The 24,842-nt window shown below is 43.0% G+C and overlaps 1 protein-coding gene across 2 annotated transcripts in view; it reads right to left on the bottom strand.

The window, feature by feature from the left end:
- Positions 1–1,837: 1,837 nt before the first annotated feature.
- The window catches only part of LOC141085430 (cell adhesion molecule CEACAM8-like), a 32,830-nt gene continuing 9,825 nt past the window's right edge, over positions 1,838–24,842 (bottom strand). For both annotated transcript variants that reach the window (XM_073570791.1, XM_073570792.1), the window contains exons 6-8: positions 13,186–13,235; positions 7,164–7,196; positions 1,838–3,463 (exon numbers count right to left, since the gene is read on the bottom strand). In XM_073570791.1, coding sequence (XP_073426892.1) covers positions 3,416–3,463; positions 7,164–7,196; positions 13,186–13,235 — 131 coding nt within the window. In that variant the 3' untranslated portion in view covers positions 1,838–3,415. The remainder of the gene's footprint in view (positions 3,464–7,163; positions 7,197–13,185; positions 13,236–24,842) is intronic.

Below are 24,842 nucleotides of genomic sequence, written 5' to 3'. Positions count from 1 at the left end.
TTTCAAGGTACTTCTTGAAGAATGTTTGGGGTCATTGTCATGCCTGAAGACCCATGACCTAGGAAGCAAACCCAGCTTTCTGACACTGGGCATTACACACTACATTGTGACCCCAAATTGTTTGGTAATCTTCAGATTTCATGATGCCTTGCTCACAGTCAAGACATCCAGTGTCAGAGGCAACAAAACAACCCCAAAACATCTTTGAACCTCTACCATATTTGACTGTAGGTACTGGGTTCTTTTCTTTGTAGGCCTCTATCCATTTTTGGTAAACAGTAGAATGATGTGCTTTAACAAAAAGCTCTATCTTGCTTTCATCTGTCTACAAGTTTCTTTCCCAGAAGTATTTTGGCGTACTTAAGTACATTTTGGCAAACTGCAGTCTGTATTTTTATGTCTGTGTATTTTTAGGTCAGTGTGGTCCTCCTCTGTCTCCTGCCATAGCGTTTCGTTTCATTCAAATGTCGACTGCTAATTCGTGCTGACAATGATGCACTTTGAGCCAGAAGGACAGCTTGAAACTTTTGGAGCTTGATTGGTTATCCACCATCTGAACTATCCTCTGTTACAACTTTTTATCATTTTTTCTCTACAGTTCATGCCATGGGAATTTAGCTACAGTGCCACGGGTTGTAAATTTCTTAATTTTGCTGAGCACAGCAAACAAAGGATCATCACAATGTCTGGAGATGGACTTGTAACCTTGAGATTGTTGATATTTTTCAACTATTTTGGTTCTAAAGTCCTCAGACAGTTCTCCTGTCCTCTTTCTGTTTTCCATGCTTGGTATGGCACACACAGATAAAAAATGCAAAAACTGAGTCAACTTCTCCCCTTTTTATCACGTTTTAAGTGTGATTTTCATATTGCCAAAAACTGTTACTTGCCACATGTGAGCTTGAATAAGGATCACATGCTTGAAATAAAGTTGTTAACCACAGTTTTGGAAAGGTGCCAACAATTTTGACCACACCATTCTTGGGGTTTGTGTGAAATTATGTCCAATTTTCCTTTGTACTCTGTTTTTTGTGTGTTTAAAACACACACAAATAAAATAAACGTGTAAAACAAAACATGAGCAATTGCAATAATTTTCTGGGACAATTACCGTACTTTATTTTCTGGAACAATTTCAATGGTGTCAACACTTTCTGCCATGACTGTGTATATAAACAACAGACAATGATAAGCACTTTCATCCATGTGGACCCACACAGACAGGAGTTCCCCAACAAAAGTAGCTACATAAAAGAAAATGAAAAAAGAGAAGTACTACCCAACATTGCCACCTGTCCTTTAAGGAAAAAAAACACAAGGAAAGTTTGGGCGCTAGTAGGTATATATAGACATGTTCCAGGAGGATAAAATCCACATTGGTGCTTCTGCTGCATGACGACAAGGCATGTTCTGTTTAAAGGGAGTGCAGCCAGAAGAATACTTTGTGATGTCACAATTAGCGCACTGGGTGGGTGATAAAAATTTTGTATTACAAGCATAATGTATGCGTAAGTAAATTAATAATCAATATAGACCACTTTATGAGGCAGTACAAACCGGCATATATAAATTTATGTCAATGAGAGGATGTCTAATACTTAGATAATTCCACACTTTTTGGAATAAACCAAGTGACAAGGAAGTGTTTTTAGAATTTGCAACAATTTTTTAGAAAGTTTAGTTTTGAAAAAAGTTATAAAAAGGTTATAAAAACAAGGGCAGAAAGGGACCTGCAATTAAAACAAGCAACAAGGAAACAAGGGCAGAAAGGGACAGGGATAAAAACAATGACACCTGAGAGATCTAATGTCATCAATACATTAATAAATACGACACAGAAACAAAAAGTTTAATTTTATTTATAAATTCTGCAAAAGTAAGTCTAAGAGCAAAATGTTATATGCAGGGCTAAATAGACTAAAGAAGTAAGCGAACTTGAATAAAGTATAGGATATACCGTACTATGGGCGCCAGTTTAGTGTCTATGAACAACAGACAGAAATCAACACAATTCTTCCTTCAACACATCTTATGCTATACTCCAAAAAGAAGATTGAGAATCTCCATATATGGATCAGTGAGTGATGAGCTCCTTCTGTGGGAATGATGAGGCTGACCTTAAACAAATGATCTGGAGATTATATAGATTTTGAGCAGAGATCCTACATGTAAGAAAAACTAATTTAGGAATAAAACTAATACAGGATATTCAAACCTGTGCTTTAGTGTGTGCTTAGTTAATGGGGTTGTTTGATGTTGAGGTATAAGTCTGCAGTCACTTTATGTGACTGTAGATTTGTAAATACTCACAGCACACAGTGTGCGCTCTTTCACGATGCTCCGATGCCATTAACTGGTAGTGCATGTTCGCAAGTATGCAATTGGCATACGTGCAGTCACGTGCCGACTAGATGTTCGCTGACTCATTCAATACAAGTTAATGACGTCTAGTCGGAATGTGGCCTGGAGTATGCAAATTACATATGTACGATCACGCTCTCGAAGTCGGCATCAGAGAATCCTGACTGCGTGCCACGTGCGCGCCGAGAGGATTCACAAGTCTGCAGTCACATAGAGTGACTGCAGACTTGAGCTCTAAGGCATGGCAACCCCCTTTAATGTATGGGGAAGCCAAATACTTTTAATTAACAAGTTATCTAATACCGTTATTTCTCACTTGTGATTTTCTTTTTAGGACTAAGAACCTCAGACAAAAACTTGCTATAATTTAGTGGAAATCCTTCAACTTCCGATCTTGACTATTAAAGTGGTGCCAGCAGGTAGTGTACACCTGCTGGAATGTTTATTGCAATCTGCCCTAAACAATCTCCTGCAGGTGTCAATAACATACGTAACCTAGTTCTGATCCTGCTTGTGTAGAACATAGGTAGAAAGATCCAGGCAATGGAGGGCTATCCAGTCATTTTTCGGAAGGAATCTTAGAACTCCATGTCCTTTTGTACAAAATTCCCAATTTTTGCCATTGCCTGTAATTGTTTTCCCTGCACCATCCTTTCAGTATAAATCTCAGCTTGGCTGGTGGTTTACTGGCCTGGTGACAATACTACCTATGTCTTACTCACAATTTTATACACCAGTTAAAGCTCTTCAGAGCTCATTTATAACGATAGAAAATAATTGTGAATGTCACCTGCCAATTTCCATTTTCCATCCATATGTATAAAAACAACAAAGTTTGGGAAACTGAGATTGTGGAGAATTTGGATTTGGTTGTCGTATTACAAAACTTGTGTAACTGCTCATTTAAAATTGAAATAAAAGGGATCAAACCCAATAAGAATGATTTGGGAAGTATATGAGGATTAGGTTTGACTCCAGTCATTGTTCAGGTTTAGCTGGGGTCATCACTGACATTTAATACAGATATTCTTCTGTGGGAGTGAATAGAAATCTCTTAAATTTTCAGCTCTGTGTATGTGTCCTCAGTTCTGAACTGCAAACCCTGCAACATTAAATTTAGATATTTTTAATACATTGATACAAAACTATAAAACATGACATCAGATAATAAAATCACGTAAAGAGTAACTCATCTTTTTTATATTCAGTTATTGATCAGCCATTGCATAGTTATGAATCTTTGAAAAATTATTTTATTTTGCTTCTTTCTGTCATAGGTGTGTCAGAGGCTGCAGACAGTCACACTGTATCTAGCTGCAGAAAGTCTCTGCGTTTGGCCTTGCAGACAACTTATTAACCCTTTTGACTCTTTGACCCAGTGGCAACCTTTCTCCGGCTCTAATTGACACACCTAGACCTGGGTTTTATAGACTCCCAGCCTGTGTTACGCGGGGCTTAGGTCAAAGAAGGCTGAAATACCCGGGGCCCCTGCGGAGTCCCTCCAACTAGGGAAAACCCTGTCTGACCCTCAACCCAGGGTTTTTGCTAATGGTGCAAATGCCTGAGCCTCCAACCTTTCCTTATCTCCTTCTCAGCCCTTAGCTGAACCCTCCACCCTCCACCCAGTGAGTCGTCAAACCACCAAAGCCCACACAGTAATGACAGACAGGGAGAACTTAAACCGCACCACGCCGCATACACACAGGACAATACCGTAATGTGAACAGGGCAAAACAAAACACAAATATAGGAAGGCGAAAAGGTAACGGATCATACACCACCAGTTACGAATTTCTCTCTCCAACACCTCCTCTCCAGACCGGAACCACTTGGCATAAAACACAAGCTATAATCGGCAACGCCCACAGGCCAGCATGACTATTTAAAGACCGTGGGTGTGACCAAACAACCCACCTGATTTCCAGCTAGATTAACCCCCAATAACTTGAGTAAAATCAAGCCGGCGCCACTGAGGCTATAGTGGACGGAGATGGAACTACTGCTGCCTGCCGGACGCTGTGGTGTGAATAGCGTCCGACATGACAGCCTGCTGCTGGGAGTTGGCAATATTTCCAATTCCCCCTGTTGAGGCTTGGCACTATAGCAGTCAGCTATCTTCTTCTTTGGTGTTGCTGGAGGATGTCTGTGTTACATCTCTGAGACTACTCAAGATAAGTCACAAAATGAAGAAGAGCAGCATCCAGTCCAGGTGAAGAAGCATATAAAATTTATTATGCCATGAAAACATATGGCATAATAAATTTTATATGCTTCTTCACTCGGACTGGATGCTGCTCTTCTACATTTTGTGACTTCTCATGTCCAACTGGGTCCCTGGACTTGCAGCGCGCATCCTTTGATCTGTAAGTGCTGTCAGCCATTTTCTATTTGCTACTCAAGATAAGTGTTCCCCTTGCTTGTCTATCCCAGCTGTCTTTAGTGCTGGTGGGGATTGACTAGGGATCGACATTCCATAAGTAAGGTCAGGCAGGGATTAGGTTCCTGCTCGGTGATAGGTGCATAACCTATATAGGGATGTTTAGAGCAGACAGGGAGACTTTAGATTTGCCTAGGGGTCTCCGCTCCCCCCTTCCCTAGTGTTGGGCTCCCTCGTCCTCATCCCTTCATGTTGTACTTAGTCTTTTCTACACTGTGAGCAATATTTTCTCTACCAAACACCGTGCTGATGTGATGCTAGTCATTAAATCATGGACAAGCAGTGAAGCTGGGTCGTCAAGAGGTCTGAGGTCAAAAGCCAGGAGGGTACATCATAGACAGAGAGGTGAGACAAAGGAATAGTTAAGAAACAGTCCGAGGTTAGAATTCCAAGAAAGTAGTTGATCAAGACAAAAGGGCTAGGCAAATGGATGGTCAGGGCAAATCCAATGTCGAATAGCAAAAGTCAGAATACAAGACTAGGAGTGACAGAGTAAACACACACCTCATGAGAAAAGCTACAGTTGGCAGCAATCTAAGACAGAGAGCTGGTTAAATAGCCAGGTAATTACTCTGAGGACAGATGGATGAAGCCCATGCACACTCTGTGTGACATGTGGTGCATCCGTTCCTTCATGGAGAACAGCCGTATAGCTGAGGTAACCCATTGTGACTCGGGGCTGGGACTAGAACTGTCTATTCATGTGCAAGGGGCCGAGGTCTTGACTGACTGTGCCTTAGTGGACTCGCCCACGACTGCCACCCCGTGTCAACTTGTTATATTTGGCGTAGTCAGAAGGATAAAACTCAGCATCCCTGAAACCCTAAGATTGACAGAGAAAGATCCGGGGTCTATGACCAGGACATGAGCAGCTGAGATGGCGTTCCCGACACCCTTCCAAATTGGAATCGGACAAGGGACTGACAGTGACTTTGAAATTCTGGTGGAGAAGACTCCCGAACCTTGTGAATTGTTGACCTCCGTGAAAGAGTTGAAGATGGCGGCTGACAGCGATTTTGAAATGTTGACCAACGTGAAAGAGTTAAAGATGGTGGCTGACAGTGACTTTAAGATGGCGCCAAACACTGGCAAGAAGACAGTCAGTAGCACGAAAATGAAGGAGGGTGCCACCTCTTGTGGGCGTTATGCAAGAGATTTGGCACCAGAGGAAAAGAAGGCCGCATCCCCCTGTGAAGAATGCCCACCCTAAATGGGTGCGGGCAAAGAAGAAGCTGCCGCCCTCCCAGTCTGACCAGAAGAAACGGATGGAACAGCCAAAAGTGACCCCACCCATGAATGGGTGGAACCCAGAAGGAGAGACGCCATTACCTGGTACCATGCAGAGAAGGAGTATGTCTTTCCACGGCGGTATCGGCCACCAGAACTGGAGGTGATCCATGTCCCGGGCAGAGACAGGCCTGCGTTTCTAAGCCTGGTGGTCGGAGGAGCTGGAAGAATGGCATTCATTCTGGTGGCCGGAAAAGCAGCCAGTGGAGACCAATGAGTTCGAGGGATTGACGAAGCCCCGAGGGGAACCGGAAGTAGTCCGGAAGACCCTGAAGGCTGCCAAGTGGGAATTCGTGGCGACTGCAATCACCAGCACTAGCGGCCGTGCCAGAGGACTGTCAACGGATGCAGCGGTGGTGAGTAGGAAGTTCCCGCCCGGCCAGCTAAAAGATGGACAGCAGTCAAATGAAAAATAGTATGGGACATTTCCCTCCCCAGTCAAAAGAATGGATATTGTACTGAATCATTTTATTTTTGTTTTTGTTATCCCAAAGAAATCCAAAAATTGAAATACTGAAGCCATTATGGAAATGGTGCCACCATTGGTATGAACCTGGTATCACAATAGTTTGACTAGTGAGATACTCTTCTCGAGAATATCAAAAAGTTTACTGTCCCCATGCTACATGTACATATTGATTTTCTAGCCATCCGAGAATGTTGTTGATGATGTACCCTGTAGTTATTAACTTGTTTCCCCTTGAAGAGGTCATTACAGAAAATTTGGTTTGGCAAATGAGGTCACACAATAAATGAGCCCTTTTTTTTGACAACTAAAGGGAAGTCCCTGCATCCACAAGCCTAACAGGACCTATGAGCTCAAGCTGTCCAGAGTTCATATCAGTAGTAACAGCACGTCATGTGGTCAGGAGCAGTATTATACTACAGATTCATAGGGACTTTTTCACTGATCTGTTTGATCTGCCAACAATTTCATAAAGATGTTTTGTGGTCCGACCACCAAACTTTTATAAACAGCCTTTAAATACAAAAATAAAATGAAGAAAAAAATATCTACAATACAATACACAGCTTATCTTGGCACAACAAAACTGAAGAGTAAAGTTTCTCTACTCACCATATAGAAGGAATCTTCTTTTGTTTGTGCTGCCTGTATGAGTAAAGTAGAAATAGATTGTGAGGGGGAGACCACAAGTAGTCCTCATGTGCCCCCTTTACATATGTAGGGGTCTGTCTTTTTAGATATGTTTAAGTTCCTTGTGTTTCGTGTTACATTATGTTGACTATAATACATTGTGTTCACAATCTACAGAGTTCATGTAAGAGCTGGGGAACTATTTCCCTCACCAGTGTCGCCTTCTTGTACTTATGTTGACTATACCAGGAGTGAAGTTCTTGGATGTGTGCTCTGTGGAGGGTGGGAGGTGTCCATCACAAGAGTCATTGTGTTGGTACTAGTGATGAGCGAGCACTAAATTGCTCAGGTGCTCGTTGCTCGGATACGGCAAATTGGAATGCTCGGGTGCTCGACTCGAGCAACGAGCCCAATGTAAGTCTATAGGAAACCCGAACATTTTTGCTGTGACCCCCCGGGTCTTGATAGGGTCTGAAAATGTCTGAACTCAGAGGGAACAGTGCTGAAATGACATGGGAACATCATGGGGAAGAACCCTGGAAGCATTTCTGAATCCCAGGTCACTGCTGTGAACAATGTTGTCAGAGTCTTACGCCACTTTTCCGGGCGCACAATAAAACATACAAAAGCAAAACCAAAATTGATTTTCCTGGGAAATATGTTAAGGGACATCCTTCCAGGGTAATGATTTGTGTCTATGTAAGACCAAAAAAATAACCCAAAACTAAAATGTTCCACCACTTGGGCTATGTTCACACGTAGCCTTTTTGATGCGTTTTTGAACTTTAGCATTGCTTTCAACCAAGACATATGCACTCACAGGGAAATGTCATTTTAACATTTTACAACCTTACCTGGCCATGTGGTGTGTGACACATCATCAAACACATCCTGTTTCATTTATGAAGGAGGAACTGTTAAAGGAGGAGGGCCATCAGGCGGACTTTAATCTTCTTAAAGGGACAGCAGTTTGTCCTCACTATTCTTAGAGAGTCATCGCCGGCTATGCTTTGTTGTTCCCATCCCATTATTAAACAGTGGGTCTCCTATACTGTTGCTTATGCATTTAATGCAAGGCCTGACCCAAATTTTGACGCACCCCAATAACCCATTGAACAGACGTCTTGGATGGCCACGTGAAATCAAAGTTCCAATACTTATTTATTTGGTACTGCCATACTGTTAGCCAATGCATTGAATGCAAGGCCTGCCCCGCCCCAAAGTTACATGCACCCCAATAACCCTTTGAACCAACGTACTTGATGGCCACATGAGACCAAAGTTCCCAATATTCATTTGCTACTCCCATAATATATGACCATGAAGTGAATGCAAGGCCTTCTCCAAATTTGGGTGCACCCCAATACCCCTTGGAATCGACGTGGAGGATGACCTACTAAAAATCCTTCCCAATTTAAAATAACGGGTCTCCTATGGTTGTAATGCCCATACACTAACTGTATGGGCTGAAAAATATTTACCCCTGGGGAGTACACATCAACATACTGTGTACACTATTTTTTTACGGGCATCATAAACACCTTTGAAAAAAAAAAACATGGCTGTTGCATCATGGAACACATTCACCCTGGTGATCTAGTAGTGGTGTCGGAAGAGACGTGGAGGATGGCCTACTAAAAATCTTTTCTCAATTTAAAGGAGCAGGTCTCCTATGGATGTATTGCTCATACACCAAGTGTATGGGCTGACATACATTTCCCCCTGAGGGGTACACATCAGCATAATTTGAAAAAAAAATAAATAAATTTACGGGCAAATTTACGGGCATCAAAAACACCCTTTAACACAATAATGTGGCTGTTGCATCACGGACCACGGTCACCATGGTAATCTAGTGGTGGTGGCTGAATAGGCAAAATCTGGACGCATATACCCATGTGTGGGTGTGAAGAGGTGCAATGGAATATACCTCCCAAAAAATTACACTGGATTTGAGGTTATGTTTCGCTGTTATCACTTGGCGGTGTAGAAAAGTCTGGCCCAAACCAGCACTTGTTCATTTTTATAAGAGTCACCCTGTCAGCATTTTCAGTTGTCAGGCAGATGCGATTATCAATTATAATTCCACCAGCGGCACTAAAAACCCTCTCTGACAAAACGCTAGCAGCAGAGCAGGCCAGGACCTCCAAGGCGTAGAGAGCCAGTTCATGCCACGTGTCCGGCTTGGATACCCAATAATTAAAAGGCACAGAGAAATCATGAAGGATGTTGGTACGATCAGCAAGGTACTCCCTCAGCATCTTCCAAAACTTTGCACTCCATGTGAGAGTACCCCGCGCCTCAGAGCCACTGCGATGGGAGGGTCTGAGAAAACTCAGAAATCTGCCAGTGTTCCCCAGCCTCTGCTAGATTGGAGTTGTCCAACGCTTGTACTCCTTGGTTGTCCAACGAACTGTGACCTCTGCCTCCAGCGTTTTCAGATGGGATTTTTTCAATAAATCTGCAACAAGGGCCCGAGAGTACTGGACAATTTTAGTACACCTGTCTGCCTCTGGAATAAGAGATTGAAAGTTCTCCTTGTAGCATGGGTCTAGAAGTGTCACCAACCAATAATGAGTGTCACCCAAAATTTTGAGAATGCGAGTGTCATGGGAAAGGCAGCGCAACATAAAGTCAGCCATGCGTGCCAGACCTGCTAACAGGCAAGACTTCCGTGTCCTCACCAAGAAGACGACTGACCATGCTGTCCTCCTCCTCCTCCCCGTCCTCAGACCATCCACGTTGAACAGACGGTATGACAGTTGTGCTTGTAGTACCATCTATAGCGCATGAAACTAGCTCCTGTTCTTTTTCCTCCTCCTCTTCCTCATTGTCAACCAATCCAAGTTGGGATGACATGAGGCTGGTCTGCGTGTAATCACCCTGTATGGTTCCTTGCTCCATCTCATCGTGCTCCACCTGCAATGCATCCTCTTTCATTGTGAGCAGAGAGCTTTTCAGAATACAGAGAAGGTGACACCATCGCCGCTCACCATCTTGGTGGGGCCCTCAAAGTTTTGTAGGATGATATATCTGTCTGACAGCCATGTCCACTCCAGAGGTCTTATGTGTGGAGTCTGAACTGAATGGACTTTCCCAGTAACAACATTGTTGAAAGCACAGGTAATGTTGTGGGACATGTGCTTCTGTATTGCCGGGACGGCACACCGGGAGAAATAGTGGCAGCTGGAGACCGAGTGCCTTGGGGCGGCTGCCTCCATCAGGTTGCGGAAAGCTTCTATCTCCACGAGCCTAAAAGGCAACATTTCGAGCACAAGCAGACGAGAAATGTGTGATTTTAGAACTGTGGCCTGCGGGGCGTTGGCTGTGTATTTACGCTTGAGTTCCAATGACTGAGGTATGGACAACTGAAGGCTGCGCTGGGACAAGGATGTAGGCGTGCTTGATGATGGTGCTAGCTGAATGTGGGCAACGAAGGATGCAGGGCAGGAGGCATCTTCCCATGCACTATGGACAGGGGATTGGCTTGCAAGCACAACAGTGGAAGAAGCAGTGGTGTCACCCGCAGACACTGTTCCTGGAGCCTGGGGTTTGGTCCACAAAGTCATGTGTTTTGCTGCCATGTGCTGATCATGCTGGTGGTGGGCAGGCTGGTAGTTTTGCTACCCCTGCTGATGCGGGCATGGCATGTCGTGCAAATGGCCTGTTTGGGGCTATAATCAGTGTCTTTAAAAAACAACCAGACTCGGGAAGACCTAACAGTTGTACTGCCAACTTCCGTTGTGTTGGTGTTACGAGGAATGGTTGCCCGCCTTCTGTCTACTGCCACCACACTGCTTCTTCCTGCCTGTTGGGGTGCTATGCCTCCCTCCCCCTGTGTGCTGCTGTCCTTGCTCTGCATGTCCTCCTGCTAGGTTGGGTCAGATACTATATCATCCACCACTTCGTCTTCCATTTCCACACCTTGGTCCTCCTCCTGACTTTCTGGCAATCGTGTCTCATCATCGTCCACCTTTTATGAAACGTTCCCACCGTTGCCTTCGTGTGACCATGGCTGCTCAAATATTTGGGCATCGCTAGATGTGATCTCATCTTGCCCCACTTCAAGTGGACCAGGCAAGAGGCCTGAATCTATAAATGGAAGAGTGAACAGCTCTTCGAAGTGTCCAAGAGTAGGATCAGTTGTCTCCGGGCCCTTGGCATGGTGGGAGGAAGGAGGATCAGGGTGAGGAATATGCGGCCAGACTCAGTTACTGAGACTTGACCGTGTGGAAGACAAGATGTTGGTGGTGGCAAAGAGACAGAAAGCATTATCCGTTATCCAACCAATAACCTTTTGACACTGCTTTGGGTTCAGTACTGGTGTGTTGCAGCGGTCCTCTAGTAATTGGTTAATTGGGACAGGAAGGTCGAGTGAGAAGATGTGGGTGTTTGTTGTGGCCCAATTTCAGCTTGCCCACGGCCTATGCATGGGCCTCTGCATGCACCATCACCATTACGTCCACTTCCCCATCCCTTGCCACGCACCTGGACCCGTAGAAGCGAGTAATCGCGAAACGGCCGTTGTCCGGCACCTCCCTCCCCTAGCATTCCTCTAACGTCCTGCATGTCCACATATCTATTGATGGAATTTATGCAAAATAAAGACGCACAGTTTTTCAGCTATATCGGTGAGTGCTGCATATTTCTCCTTTTTTCGCTTCACATTGAAATATTCATGTTTTTTTTTCATGCAAGCACCTCCATTTTTTGACTGAAATATATACCGCAATACTTCAGATAAATAGCTCCATCTGTTAATGTGGTGATTTGTGTGCCCTAGTATGCCGTTCATCTGTTTGCTCTTTGCCGGGATAAGACACAGGATAAACAGTTGAATAGAGGCCTCAAATGCCTCTATTTCTATTTTTTTTTTACAGGAAAATAGCGTCAAGAACTAGGTTAACACACAGCAAAAGCATTTGAATGAAGGCTTCAAATGCAACAATTTGTAGCCCACAGATAGATGAGGTGTGTGACAGAGATACTACACTGTGAAATATGTGGCCTGTATTTTAATTTTTTTTTTACTGGAAAATAATATCACTTACTAGGGTAAAACACACAGAAAAAACAGTGAGTGGAGGCCTGAAATGCCACAATTTGTAGCTCACAGATAGATGAGGTGTGTGACAGTGATATCAGACTGTAAAATATGTGGCCTGTATTTTTATTTTTTTTACAGCAAAATAGTGTCAAGAACTAGGATAACACACAGCAAAAACAGTGTAATGGAGGCCTCAAATGCCACAATTTGTAGCCTGCCTACCTAACACTGCAATCTATATACCCCGTAATTAGTCCTTAGAAGGACTGTTGATTTAGCTGGATTTCTGCATTCAGTTATGGTATACCCACAGTAACTGATACCCCACCTATTCTGTCCCTATTGCTGCAGCAACTCTCCCTACAGTGGTGATTCTGGAGCTCACTGGGATGAGCAGGGCGGCGCCAGGTCTGATATAGAGCTGATGACACTGTGCGGCCAGCCAATCACTGTAATGTCACAACCAACATGGCTGCGGCATTTCAGTGTGTGGCAGACAATCCCTGTATGTTGATTGGTGCTCTAAAGAGCGCCAAACATGCAGGGCGGGGACCCGAACTCTCGACGAATAATCCCGGAAATGCTCGGCGTTCGCAAAGCACCACGAGTAAAGCAATGCTTGGACAAGCACAGAGCATTACCGAGTATGCTCACTCATCAGTAGTTGGTACCTTGAATTGGCTTGATGGCGAACATTTTCGCATTGCTTGTGCTACAACATTTGTTATCAGATTTCGAGATGCAGTTCTACAAGTCCATGTTTTTTGCCACTTTTGTGTTTGACCACCATTTAGGACAATCGGTCATCAAAACGATCTAAACTCATAAACGCGATACCCCATTAACAATACCAAGCCATTCGTTTCCATGTCTCAGTCAGACTCCCAAATGATTCCCATGGCATCTTACTCACTTCCAATCTCCAGGGAGTAAGTCGGGGCTTACATCATCACCTACCTTCACATTTTCAGACACCGTGAACAGTCCCAGCTTATTCTGCAGTGAATCTGGGGATGGAACAAAATTAATAATGAAAAACTAAAATTCAAGCTACTTACTTTTTATCTTTATGAATCACTTTAAAGGGAATCTGTCACTGGGTTTTGGCTATGTAATCTGAGGACAACATGAGGTAGCAGCTAAGACACTGAATTCAAAGATGTGTCATTTATCAAGCTATGTTCTGTTGTTTACTTACAATTAGAGTTTTTACAGCAAGAGATTATCATTTCCTTCACCATAGTCAATAGACAATCTATATAGAAAGATGTTGTATGGGCGGGGTTTGCTTTCTCAGCTCTGATTTATGCTACATCTAAGAACTCTTATTGTAACATAACTAGTGTTGAGCATTCCGATACTGCAAATATCGGGTAACGGCCTATATTCGCTGCATCGGAATTCCAATACCGAGTACCGATATTTTTTCGATATCGGATACCGGTATCGGAAGTCCCCATAATGCAATGAGCCACTGTTGTGGCTGTGATTGACTGCTGAAATGATGTCATCATGAAGCGCGGTCTGTGCGCATCATGATGCGCGGTCTGTGCCGACTGCGGGGGGGTCTGTGCTGACTGCGTTGGATCTGTGCTGACTGTCGGGGGTCTGTGCCGGCTGCCAGTGGTCTGTGCCGGCTGCCGGTGGTCTGTACGGGCCTCTCAGGGGTCTGTACAGGCCTCTCGGGGGCCTGTACAGGCCTGTCGGGGGCCTGTGCCGGCTGCCGGTGGTCTGTACGGGCCTCTCGGGGGCCTGTGCCAGCTGTCGGTGGTCACTGCCGGCTGCCGGGGGCCTGTGCCGGCTGCCGGTAGTCTGTACGTGCCTCTCGGGGGCCTGTGTTGGCTGTCGGTGGTCTGTGCCGGCTGCCAGGGGCCTGTGCCAGCTGCCGGTGGTCTGTACGGGCCTCTCGGGGGGCCTGTGTCGGCTGTCGGTGGTCTGTGCCGGCTGCCGGGGGCCTGTGCCGGCTGCCGGTGGTCTGTGCGGGCCTGCCGGGGGTCTTGTGTGTGTGCAGGCATCGTCCGATGGGACTACAAGTCCCATCGGGCGATGCCTGCTACAATGACAGTGATTGACACATGAGTCAATGATGGGACAGTAGTAGTGTCATCATCTGGCTAATGTGTTGAATGTAAGAAAAAAAAATATATATACTACATACATACTACATATATACTACATTCATACAACATACATACATGCTACATACATACTACATACATGCTACATATATACTAGATTCATACAACATACATATATACTACATAATACATACATGCTACATATATACTACATTCATACAACATACATACATACTACATACATGCTACATATATACTACATTCATACAACATGCATACATACTACATACATGCTACATATATACTACATTCATACTACATACATACATACTACATATATACTACATTCATACAACATACATACATACTACATACATGCTACGTATATACTACATTCATACTACATACATACATACTACATATATACTACATTCATACAACATACATATATACTACATACATACTACATATATACTACATTCATACAACATACATACATGCTACATACATGCTACATATATACTACATTCATAAAACATTCATACTACATACTACATACATACTACATGTATGGTATATTCATACAACATACATACATACATACTACATACATGCTACACATATACTACATTCATACAACATACATACATACTACATAATACATACATACTACATATATACTACATTCATACAACATACAAACAGTGGGGAAAAAAAGTATTTAGTCAGTCAGCAATAGTGCAAGCTCCACCACTTAAAAAGATGAGAGGCATCTGTAATTTACATCATAGGTAGACCTCAACTATGGGAGACAAACTGAGAAAAAAAAATCCAGAAAATCACATTGTCGCTGCCGGCTGCCGGGGGCCTGTGCCGGCTGCCGGTAGTCTGTACGTGCCTCTCGGGGGCCTGTGTTGGCTGTCGGTGGTCTGTGCCGGCTGCCAGGGGCCTGTGCCGGCTGCCGGTGGTCTGTACGGGCCTCTCGGGGGCCTGTGCCGGCTGTCGGTGGTCTGTGCCGGCTGCCGGGGGCCTGTGCCGGCTGCCGGTGGTCTGTGCGGGCCTGCCGGGGGTCTTGTGTGTGTGCAGGCATCGTCCGATGGGACTACAAGTCCCATCAGGCGATGCCTGCTACAATGACAGTGATTGACACATGAGTCAATGATGGGACAGTAGTAGTGTCATCATCCGGCTAATGTGTTGAATGTAAGAAAAAAAAAAATATATACTACATACATACTACATATATACTACATTCATACAACATACATACATACTACATACATATATACTAGATTCATACAACATACATATATACTACATAATACATACATGCTACATATATACTACATTCATACAACATACATACATACTACATACATGCTACATATATACTACATTCATACAACATGCATACATACTACATACATGCTACATATATACTACATTCATACTACATACATACATGCTACATATATACTACATTCATACAACATACATATATACTACATACATACTACATATATACTACATTCATACAACATACATACATGCTACATACATGCTACATATATACTACATTCATAAAACATACATACTACATACTACATACATACTACATGCATGGTATATTCATACAACATACATACATACTACATACTACATACATGCTACACATATACTACATTCATACAACATACATACATACTACATAATACATACATACTACATATATACTACATTCATACAACATACATACATATTACATATATACTACATTCATACAACATACATGCATACTACATACATGCTACGTATATACTACATTCATACAACATGCATACATACTACATACATACTACATATATACTACATACATACATACATGCTACATATATACTACATTCATACAACATACATATATACTACATACATACTACATATATACTACATTCATACAACATACATACATGCTACATACATGCTACATATATACTACATTCATAAAACATTCATACTACATACTACATACATACTACATGTATGGTATATTCATACAACATACATACATACATACTACATACATGCTACACATATACTACATTCATACAACATACATACATACTACATAATACATACATACTACATTCATACAACATACAAACAGTGGGGAAAAAAAGTATTTAGTCAGTCAGCAATAGTGCAAGTTCCACCACTTAAAAAGATGAGAGGCATCTGTAATTTACATCATAGGTAGACCTCAACTATGGGAGACAAACTGAGAAAAAAAAATCCAGAAAATCACATTGTCTGTTTTTTTTTCATTTTATTTGCATATTAGGGTGGAAAATAAGTATTTGGTCAGAAACAAGCAATCAAGATTTCTGGCTCTCACAGACCTGTAACTTCTTCTTTAAGAGTCTCCTCTTTCCTCCACTCATTACCTGTAGTAATGGCACCTGTTTAAACTTGTTATCAGTATAAAAAGACACCTGTGCACACCCTCAAACAGTCTGACTCCAAACTCCACTATGGTGAAGACCAAAGAGCTGTCAAAGGACACCAGAAACAAAATTGTAGCCCTGCACCAGGCTGGGAAGACTGAATCTGCAATAGCCAACCAGCTTGGAGTGAAGAAATCAACTGTGGGAGCAATAATTAGAAAATGGAAGACATACAAGACCACTGATAATCTCCCTCGATCTGGTGCTCCACGCAAAATCCCACCCCGTGGGGTCAGAATGATCACAAGAACGGTGAGCAAAAATCCCAGAACCACGCGGGGGGACCTAGTGAATGAACTGCAGAGCTGGGACCAATGTAACAAGGCCTACCATAAGTAACACACTACGCCACCATGGACTCAGATCCTGCAGTGCCAGACGTGTCCCACTGCTTAAGCCTGTACATGTCCGGGCCCATCTGAAGTTTGCTAGAGAGCATTTGGATGATCCAGAGGAGTTTTGGGAGAATGTCCTATGGTCTTATGAAACCAAACTGGAACTGTTTGGTAGAAACACAACTTGTCGTGTTTGGAGGAAAAAGAATACTGAGTTGCATCCATCAAACACCATACCTACTGTAAAGCATGGTGGTGGAAACATCATGCTTTGGGGCTGTTTCTCTGCAAAGGGGCCAGGACGACTGATCCGGGTACATGAAAGAATGAATGGGGCCATGTATCGTGAGATTTTGAGTGCAAACCTCCTTCCATCAGCAAGGGCATTGAAGATGAAACGTGGCTGGGTCTTTCAACATGACAATGATCCAAAGCACACCGCCAGGGCAACGAAGGAGTGGCTTCGTAAGAAGCATTTCAAGGTCCTGGAGTGGCCTAGCCAGTCTCCAGATCTCAACCTTATAGAAAACCTTTGGAGGGAGTTGAAAGTCCGTGTTGCCAAGTGAAAAGCCAAAAATATCACTGCTCTAGAGGAGATCTGCATGGAGGAATGGGCCAACATACCAACAACAGTGTGTGGCAACCTTGTGAAGACTTACAGAAAACGTTTGACCTCTGTCATTGCCAACAAAGGATATATCACAAAGTATTGAGATGAAATTTTGTTTCTGACCAAATACTTATTTTCCACCATAATTTGCAAATAAAATGAAAAAAAAAACAGACAATGTGATTTTCTGGATTTTTTTTTCTCAGTTTGTCTCCCATAGTTGAGGTCTACCTATGATGTAAATTACAGACGCCTCTCATCTTTTTAAGTGGTGGAACTTGCACTATTGCTGACTGACTAAATACTTTTTTTCCCCACTGTACATATTACATACATGCTACATATATACTACATTCATACAACATACATACATACTACATACATGCTACATATATACTACATTCATACAACATGCATACATACTACATACATACTACATATATACAACATGCATACATACTACATACATACTACATATATACTACATTCATACTACATACATACATACTACATATATACTACATTCATACTACATACATACATACTACATACATGCTACATATATACTACATTCATACAACATACATATATACTACATACATACTACATATATACTACATTCATACAACATACATAAATGCTACATATATACTACATTCATAAAACATACATACGTACTACATACTACATTCATACTACATGTATGGTATATTCATACAACATACATACATAGTACATACTACATACATACAACATGCTACAGACATACAACATACATACATGCATACTACATACTGCATACATACTACATACATACTGCATACAATACATTCAAACATTCATACAATACATACATAGACATACAGTACATATAACATAGAGTACATACTCACCATCACTTGTCACTTTGATCCCCGAAGCCAGTGTCATCTACAAAAATTTAGAAAATAACAAACAAGCGATATACTCCCTGATCTGCAGAAATCCACGAGGGTCCTACGCCGATTTCCCGTGGAGAACAGCAGCATCAGCTGATGCGACCGCTCTCTAGGGGCTCAATAATCCAATGACGGGAGGTAGGTATCCTTCCGCACTGTATTCCTCCGCCACTGTAAAAAAATAGTCCCTAGTCTCACTTTATGGCAAAAGCTGCGTGGGAACTTTCTCACACAGCAATGCCAAAAGTGAGACTATGGACTATTTGACTAATGTGTCAATCACTGTCATTGTAGCAGGCATCGCCTGATGGGACTTATAGTCCCATCGGACGATGCCTGCACACACACAAGACCCCCGGCAGGCCCGCACAGACCACCGGCAGCCGGCACAGGCCCCCGGCAGCCGGCACAGACCACCGACAGCCGGCACACACCCCCGAGAGGCCTGTACAGCCCCACTTGCAGCCGGCACAGGCCCCCGGCAGCCGGTACACACCACCGACAGCCGGCACACACCCCCGAGAGGCCTGTACAGCCCCACTTGCAGCCGGCACAGGCCCCCGGCAGCCGGCACAGACCACCGACAGCCGGCACACACCCCCGAGAGGCCTGTACAGCCCCACTTGCAGCCGGCACAGGCCCCCGGCAGCCGGTACACACCACCGACAGCCGGCACAGGCCTCCGAGAGGCCCGTACAGACCACCGGCAGCTGGCACAGGCCCCCGACAGTCGGCACAGACCCCCGAGAGGCCCGTACAGACCACCGGCAGCTGGCACAGGCCCCCGACAGTCGGCACAGACCCCCGAGAGGCCCGTACAGACCACCGGCAGCTGGCACAGGCCCCCGACAGTCAGCACAGACCCCGAGAGGCCCATACAGACAGCCAGCACAGGCCCCCGACAGTCGTCACAGACCCCCGAGAGGCCCGCACAGACCCCGCCCGCACACACAGACATGCACAGTGTCCGCCCATGCACTGCCCACACTCTTCCCCCCCTCCCGAACAAGATGTACAAGGCAAGAAAGGGTTTTTTTTAATTCCGATATTTCTGTCCCATTGACTTGAATGGGACTTCTGGTATCGGAATCGACGATACTGATACTTTTTGGGGTATCGGGCCGATCCAATCTGATCCGATATTTCTGAATATCGAATGGTATCGCTCAACACTAGACATAACTGCTGCACCCAGTAAACTAAGTGATGCATCGTTGGACTCGGGGTCTCTTTTCTTACATTATGCTGTTCTCAGAGTAAGTAACAAAAACCTGGTGACAGATTCCCTTTAAAGTCTATTCTGATAGAAATTCAAGGATAACATTTTTCCACCATATCAGTGTTTGTTCCAATATTCTGTGCTGATTATATTCTTACTACATAAGATCACGACTACCCTGTGACTTTTTCTATCTCTAGTGACTGATTTTATCCCCTTTACTCTATGGTCATGTTCTATTTTCTCATTTTTAGTTTTTGCTCCACTTTTTCCAAGAGCGATAACTTTTTCATCAATATGGCAGCATGAAGGCTTGATTTTTGTGGGACGAGTTGTACTTTTGATTGACACCATTGATTTTACCATATAGTGAACATGAAAATGGGGAAAAGTGTGGTGACGTTGCAAAAAAAATGCAATTCAGTAATTGTTTTTTATTTTTTTTACTTACCATGTTCACTATATAGTAAAACTGACCAGACAATATGATTCTCCATGTCAGTATGAGTACACAGATACAAAACATGTATAGTTTTTATTTTTATTTTATAGTTTGTTTTTTTTAAGTGGTGAAAATAAATTCAGTAATTTGTAGGAAAAAAAGATTTTACGTTTGTCGCCATTTTTCAAGACCCATAGCGTCTCCAATTTTCGTGATCTAGAGCTGGGTGAGGGCTTATTTTTTGTGTCCTGAGATGATCTTTTTATTAATACCATTTGGGGGCAGATACCTTATTTTGTTCTCCTCTTATTGCATTTAATTGCAATGTTGTGGCGGTCAAAAAAAACTCAATTCTGGAGTATTGATTTTTTTTTCTTGTTACGCCATTTACCGATCTGATTAATTTATTTTAGATTTTGATAGAGCGGATATTTCTAAATGCAGAGGTACCAAAAATGAGTATTTTTTGTAATTGTTTTATTTTCAATTGAACAGAAGGGAGTGATTTGAACTTTTCGTTTTTTTTCATATTTTTAAAAACTTTTATTTACTGAATGTAATAGTCCCTTTAGGAGACTTGAAGCTGCAATCGTCTGAATGCCTGGGCTATAAATAGTGCCTCAGAACGGCTATGTTTAGCAAAACTCATGATCTCCTATGAACGCCAGCCACAAGCCGACGTTAACAGAAGTATCAAAATGACAGGCATGTGGGTTTTTTGAAGATGCCCATCTTTTATGACAACCCATCGGCGCCATTCGATTGTCGATGGACAGCAGGAATGACGCTCTTCCGGCCTGAGCGTATGAAATTCCACTGTCAGAGAGTGACAGCAGGAATTAACTGGCTATCAGCCGTGGATGGAGCACTGATCCACTCATGGCTGTTCAAGGCACATTAAAGATGTAGGTGCGGAAAGATGCTGGCTCAACGGGCCTGTATCAGATCAATGACACAACATATGATGTATACAGTTAGGTCCATATATATTTGGACAGAGACAACATTTTTCTAATTTTGGTTCTAGACATTACCACAATGAATTTTAAACAAAACAATTCAGATGCAGTTGAAGTTCCGACTTTCAGCTTTCATTTGAGGGTATCCACATTAAAATTGGATGAAGGGTTTGGTAATTTCAGCTCCTTAACATGTGCCACCCTGCTTTTAAAGGGAGCAAAAGTAATTGGACAATTGACACCAAGGCTATTTCATGGACAGGTGTGGGCAATCCCTTCGTTATGTCATTCTCAATTAAGCAGATAAAAGGCCTGGAGTTGATTTGAGGTGTGGTGCTTGAATTTGGAAGGTTTTGCTGTGAAGAAAACATGTGGTCAAAGGAGCTCTGCATGCAGGTGAAACAAGCCATTCTTAAGCTGCAAAAACAGAAAAAACCCATCCGAGAAATTGCTACAACATTAGGAGTGGCAAAATCTACAGTTTGGTACCTCCTGAGAAAGAAAGAAAGCACTGGTGAACTCATCAATGCAAAAAGACCTGGGCGCCCACGGAAGACAACAGTGGTGGATGATCGCAGAATAATCTCCATGGTGAAGAGAAACCCCTTCACAACAGCCAACCAAGTGAACAACACTCTCCAGGAGGTAGGCGTATCAATATCCAAATCTACCATAAAGAGAAGACTGCATGAAAGTAAACACAAAGGGTTTACTGCACGGTGCAAGCCACTCATAAGCATCAAGATAGAATAAAAAGGCTAGACTGGACATTGCTAAACAACATCTAAAAAAGCCAGCACAGTTCTGGAAGAACATTCTTTGGACAGATGAAACCAAGAGCAACCTCTACCAGAATGATGGAAAGAGAAAAGTATGGCGAAGGCGTGGTTCAGCTCATGTTCCAAAGCATACTACATCATCTGTAAAACACGGCGGAGGCAGTGTGATGGCTTGGGCATGTATGGCTGCCAGTGGCACTGGGTCACTAGTGTTTATTGATGATGTGACACAGGACAGAAGCAGCCGAATGAATTCTGAGGTATTCAGAGCCATACTGTGTGCTCAGATTGATCAAGCCAAATGCAGCCAAACTGATTGGTCGTCGTTTCATACTACAGATGGACAATGACCCAAAACATAAAGCCAAAGCAACCCAGGAGTTTATTAAAGCAAAGAAGTGGAATATTCTTGAATGGCCAAGTCAGTCACCTGATCTCAACCCAATTGAGCATGCATTTCACTTGTTAAAGACTAAACTTCAGACAGAAATGCCCACAAACAAACAGCAACTGAAAACCACCGCAGTGAAGGCCTGGCAGAGCATCAAAATGGAGGAAACACAGCGTCTGGTGATGTCCATGAGTTCAAGACTTCAGGCAGTCATTGCCATCAAAGGGTTTTCAATCAATTACTAGAAATGAACATTTTATTTACAATTATTTAATCTGTCCAATTACTTTTGGTCCCTTTAAAAACAGGGTAGCACATGTTAAGGAGCTGAAACTCCTAAACCCTTCATACAATTTTAATGTGGATACCCTCAAATGAAAGCTGAAAGTCTGAGCTTCAACTGCATCTGAATTGTTTTGCTTAAAATTCATTGTGGTAATGTCTAGAACCAAAATTAGAAAAATGTTGTCTCTGTCCAAATATATATGGACCTAACTGTATATATATGTGGTGAAAGGGTTAATTTTTAAGTGGAAGCTGTAGTCAATGTATGGCTTCGGATAGCAGCTGTAGCTCAAAAAATAAAACCGATCAGTAGCACTGCATTGTAGCCCTAGTCTAATATTGGTAGATGCTGCAATAAGTGATAAATTGCTGCTCGTTGTAGGTCCTACAACTTGGACTCCCGCTGATCCTGAGAAATCCTATTTTACTGAAATAAGATCAGCTATTTTTATCAAGGAAAAAAATGGACCTTAAATATTTAGCTAGCCTATATGGCACCATCATATTCCACAGCACTTTACAGACGTCATTATCTCTTTCCTTATGATATTCCCTATCGGTATGTCTTTGGAGTGTGGAGGAAACTGGGGAAACCAGAGGAAACCCACACAAATATGGGGAGATTATACAAAGTCCATGTAGATGTACTTGATTAAAATTCTTCTTAAAAATATTATCTTTTATATCAGTTTTTATTAAAGTACATTTCCTAAAAATAGGCAGTATTGTAGTGGTGTAGGCTGGACCTACACGTTCCAAACACAAATGTTCTTAATACCAGGATCATACCATGATCAATGGGTAATCATGCTGAGCAGTGAGAGAAATATCTATTTTTTTCTTCCTCAAAAGTCAAATAGTCTGATCTGGAACAGGTCAAATACTAAGTACATGGTTAAAAATTAATCTAGTGGACATGTGTTATGTACAGTATTTGTGTTCATTTACTTAATACTGGGAAAACTAATTGGCTTCCATTTTCCTTGTGTGATAAAATGCGGGACAGATACTGAGGATCTCTGGATCTTCATGAAGTCTATCATGAAGAGTTACGGGTTTGCTTCACTGACCATCAATTGGGCTAACACATGTGCAGACATGTGGGCCAGGCTATTAAAAAATAGGGTTGTGGTATTTTCCCTAGAAATTTGATTAGTAGTGAGTAGGGATGAGCGGGACCCATGGATGTTAGGGTTCGTCACAAACTTTAGTCGAAAGTTCAATTCAGGTACCAGAACTCTATCTGAATTTAAGGCCATACCGCACACAAGTCAATGGGGACAAGAGCTTTGGTGTCATAAAATGGTCATAGTAAGGGCTAGGGGTCTGTCTAAGGAAGCAAGATGGGGTAAGAGCAGGACAATTGCCCTACAAACAAATGTCGATAGGGAAATTACTTAAAATAACATAGAATACAAAAAAGAAAAAATTATAATCTTGAACCAAGAGATGAAGGGTCAAATGGAGGCGGTTGAGGAGTAGGTGTAGTTGGACGTGGTGGTGTAGGTGGAAGAGGCGGAGGAGGTAGCCAACATCGTTTTTATGTTGCTTCTGTCCACCCAGCAATCAGCACTGGTAACTCAGCAGTCATTGCACACAAACCGCAGCATGTATTCGCTCATGTGTGCCAGGTTCTCCAGAGACAACAGTGGGATGTATATAGTATTCTGTCTGAGGCCCAGCCACTTCTACATTTACCCTGTTTGTGCCAGAGCCGCCATGGACCCGCTTTTCACAATCTCTGCACTTGTCCGCTGGTGGGATCAGAAGCCCGCAGAGGATGCAGGTCTACGTCTGACGGAGGTGACACACAGGTCCCAACAACCTTGCCCCTCTCCCAAGCGAGCCTATGGACCACCTTGGCTGCGGTGGATGACGAGGCAGGGTGGACAGGTCTCTGTCGCTTCGGAACCTGCCTCCATAAAGAGCCGCTCTCCCTTCCGACCACCCCCCATGCCATACTGGCTCCCTTCCATGGTGACCATGGCTTTCCATGGTAACTGAGAATCAGGGTTCGATTTTTGAAAGAGACATCCACATCCATGGAAGGCAGCAGATGTGCAAATTACCCACTCCC

The sequence above is a fragment of the Dendrobates tinctorius genome, unplaced genomic scaffold (genome assembly GCF_039654945.1).
Source record: "Dendrobates tinctorius isolate UK_male_01 unplaced genomic scaffold, ASM3965494v1 ptg000028l, whole genome shotgun sequence".
Lineage (NCBI taxonomy): Eukaryota > Metazoa > Chordata > Amphibia > Anura > Dendrobatidae > Dendrobates > Dendrobates tinctorius.
The sequence above is the reverse complement of the archived record's forward strand: the minus strand, read 5'-3'. Positions and strand labels throughout refer to the sequence as shown.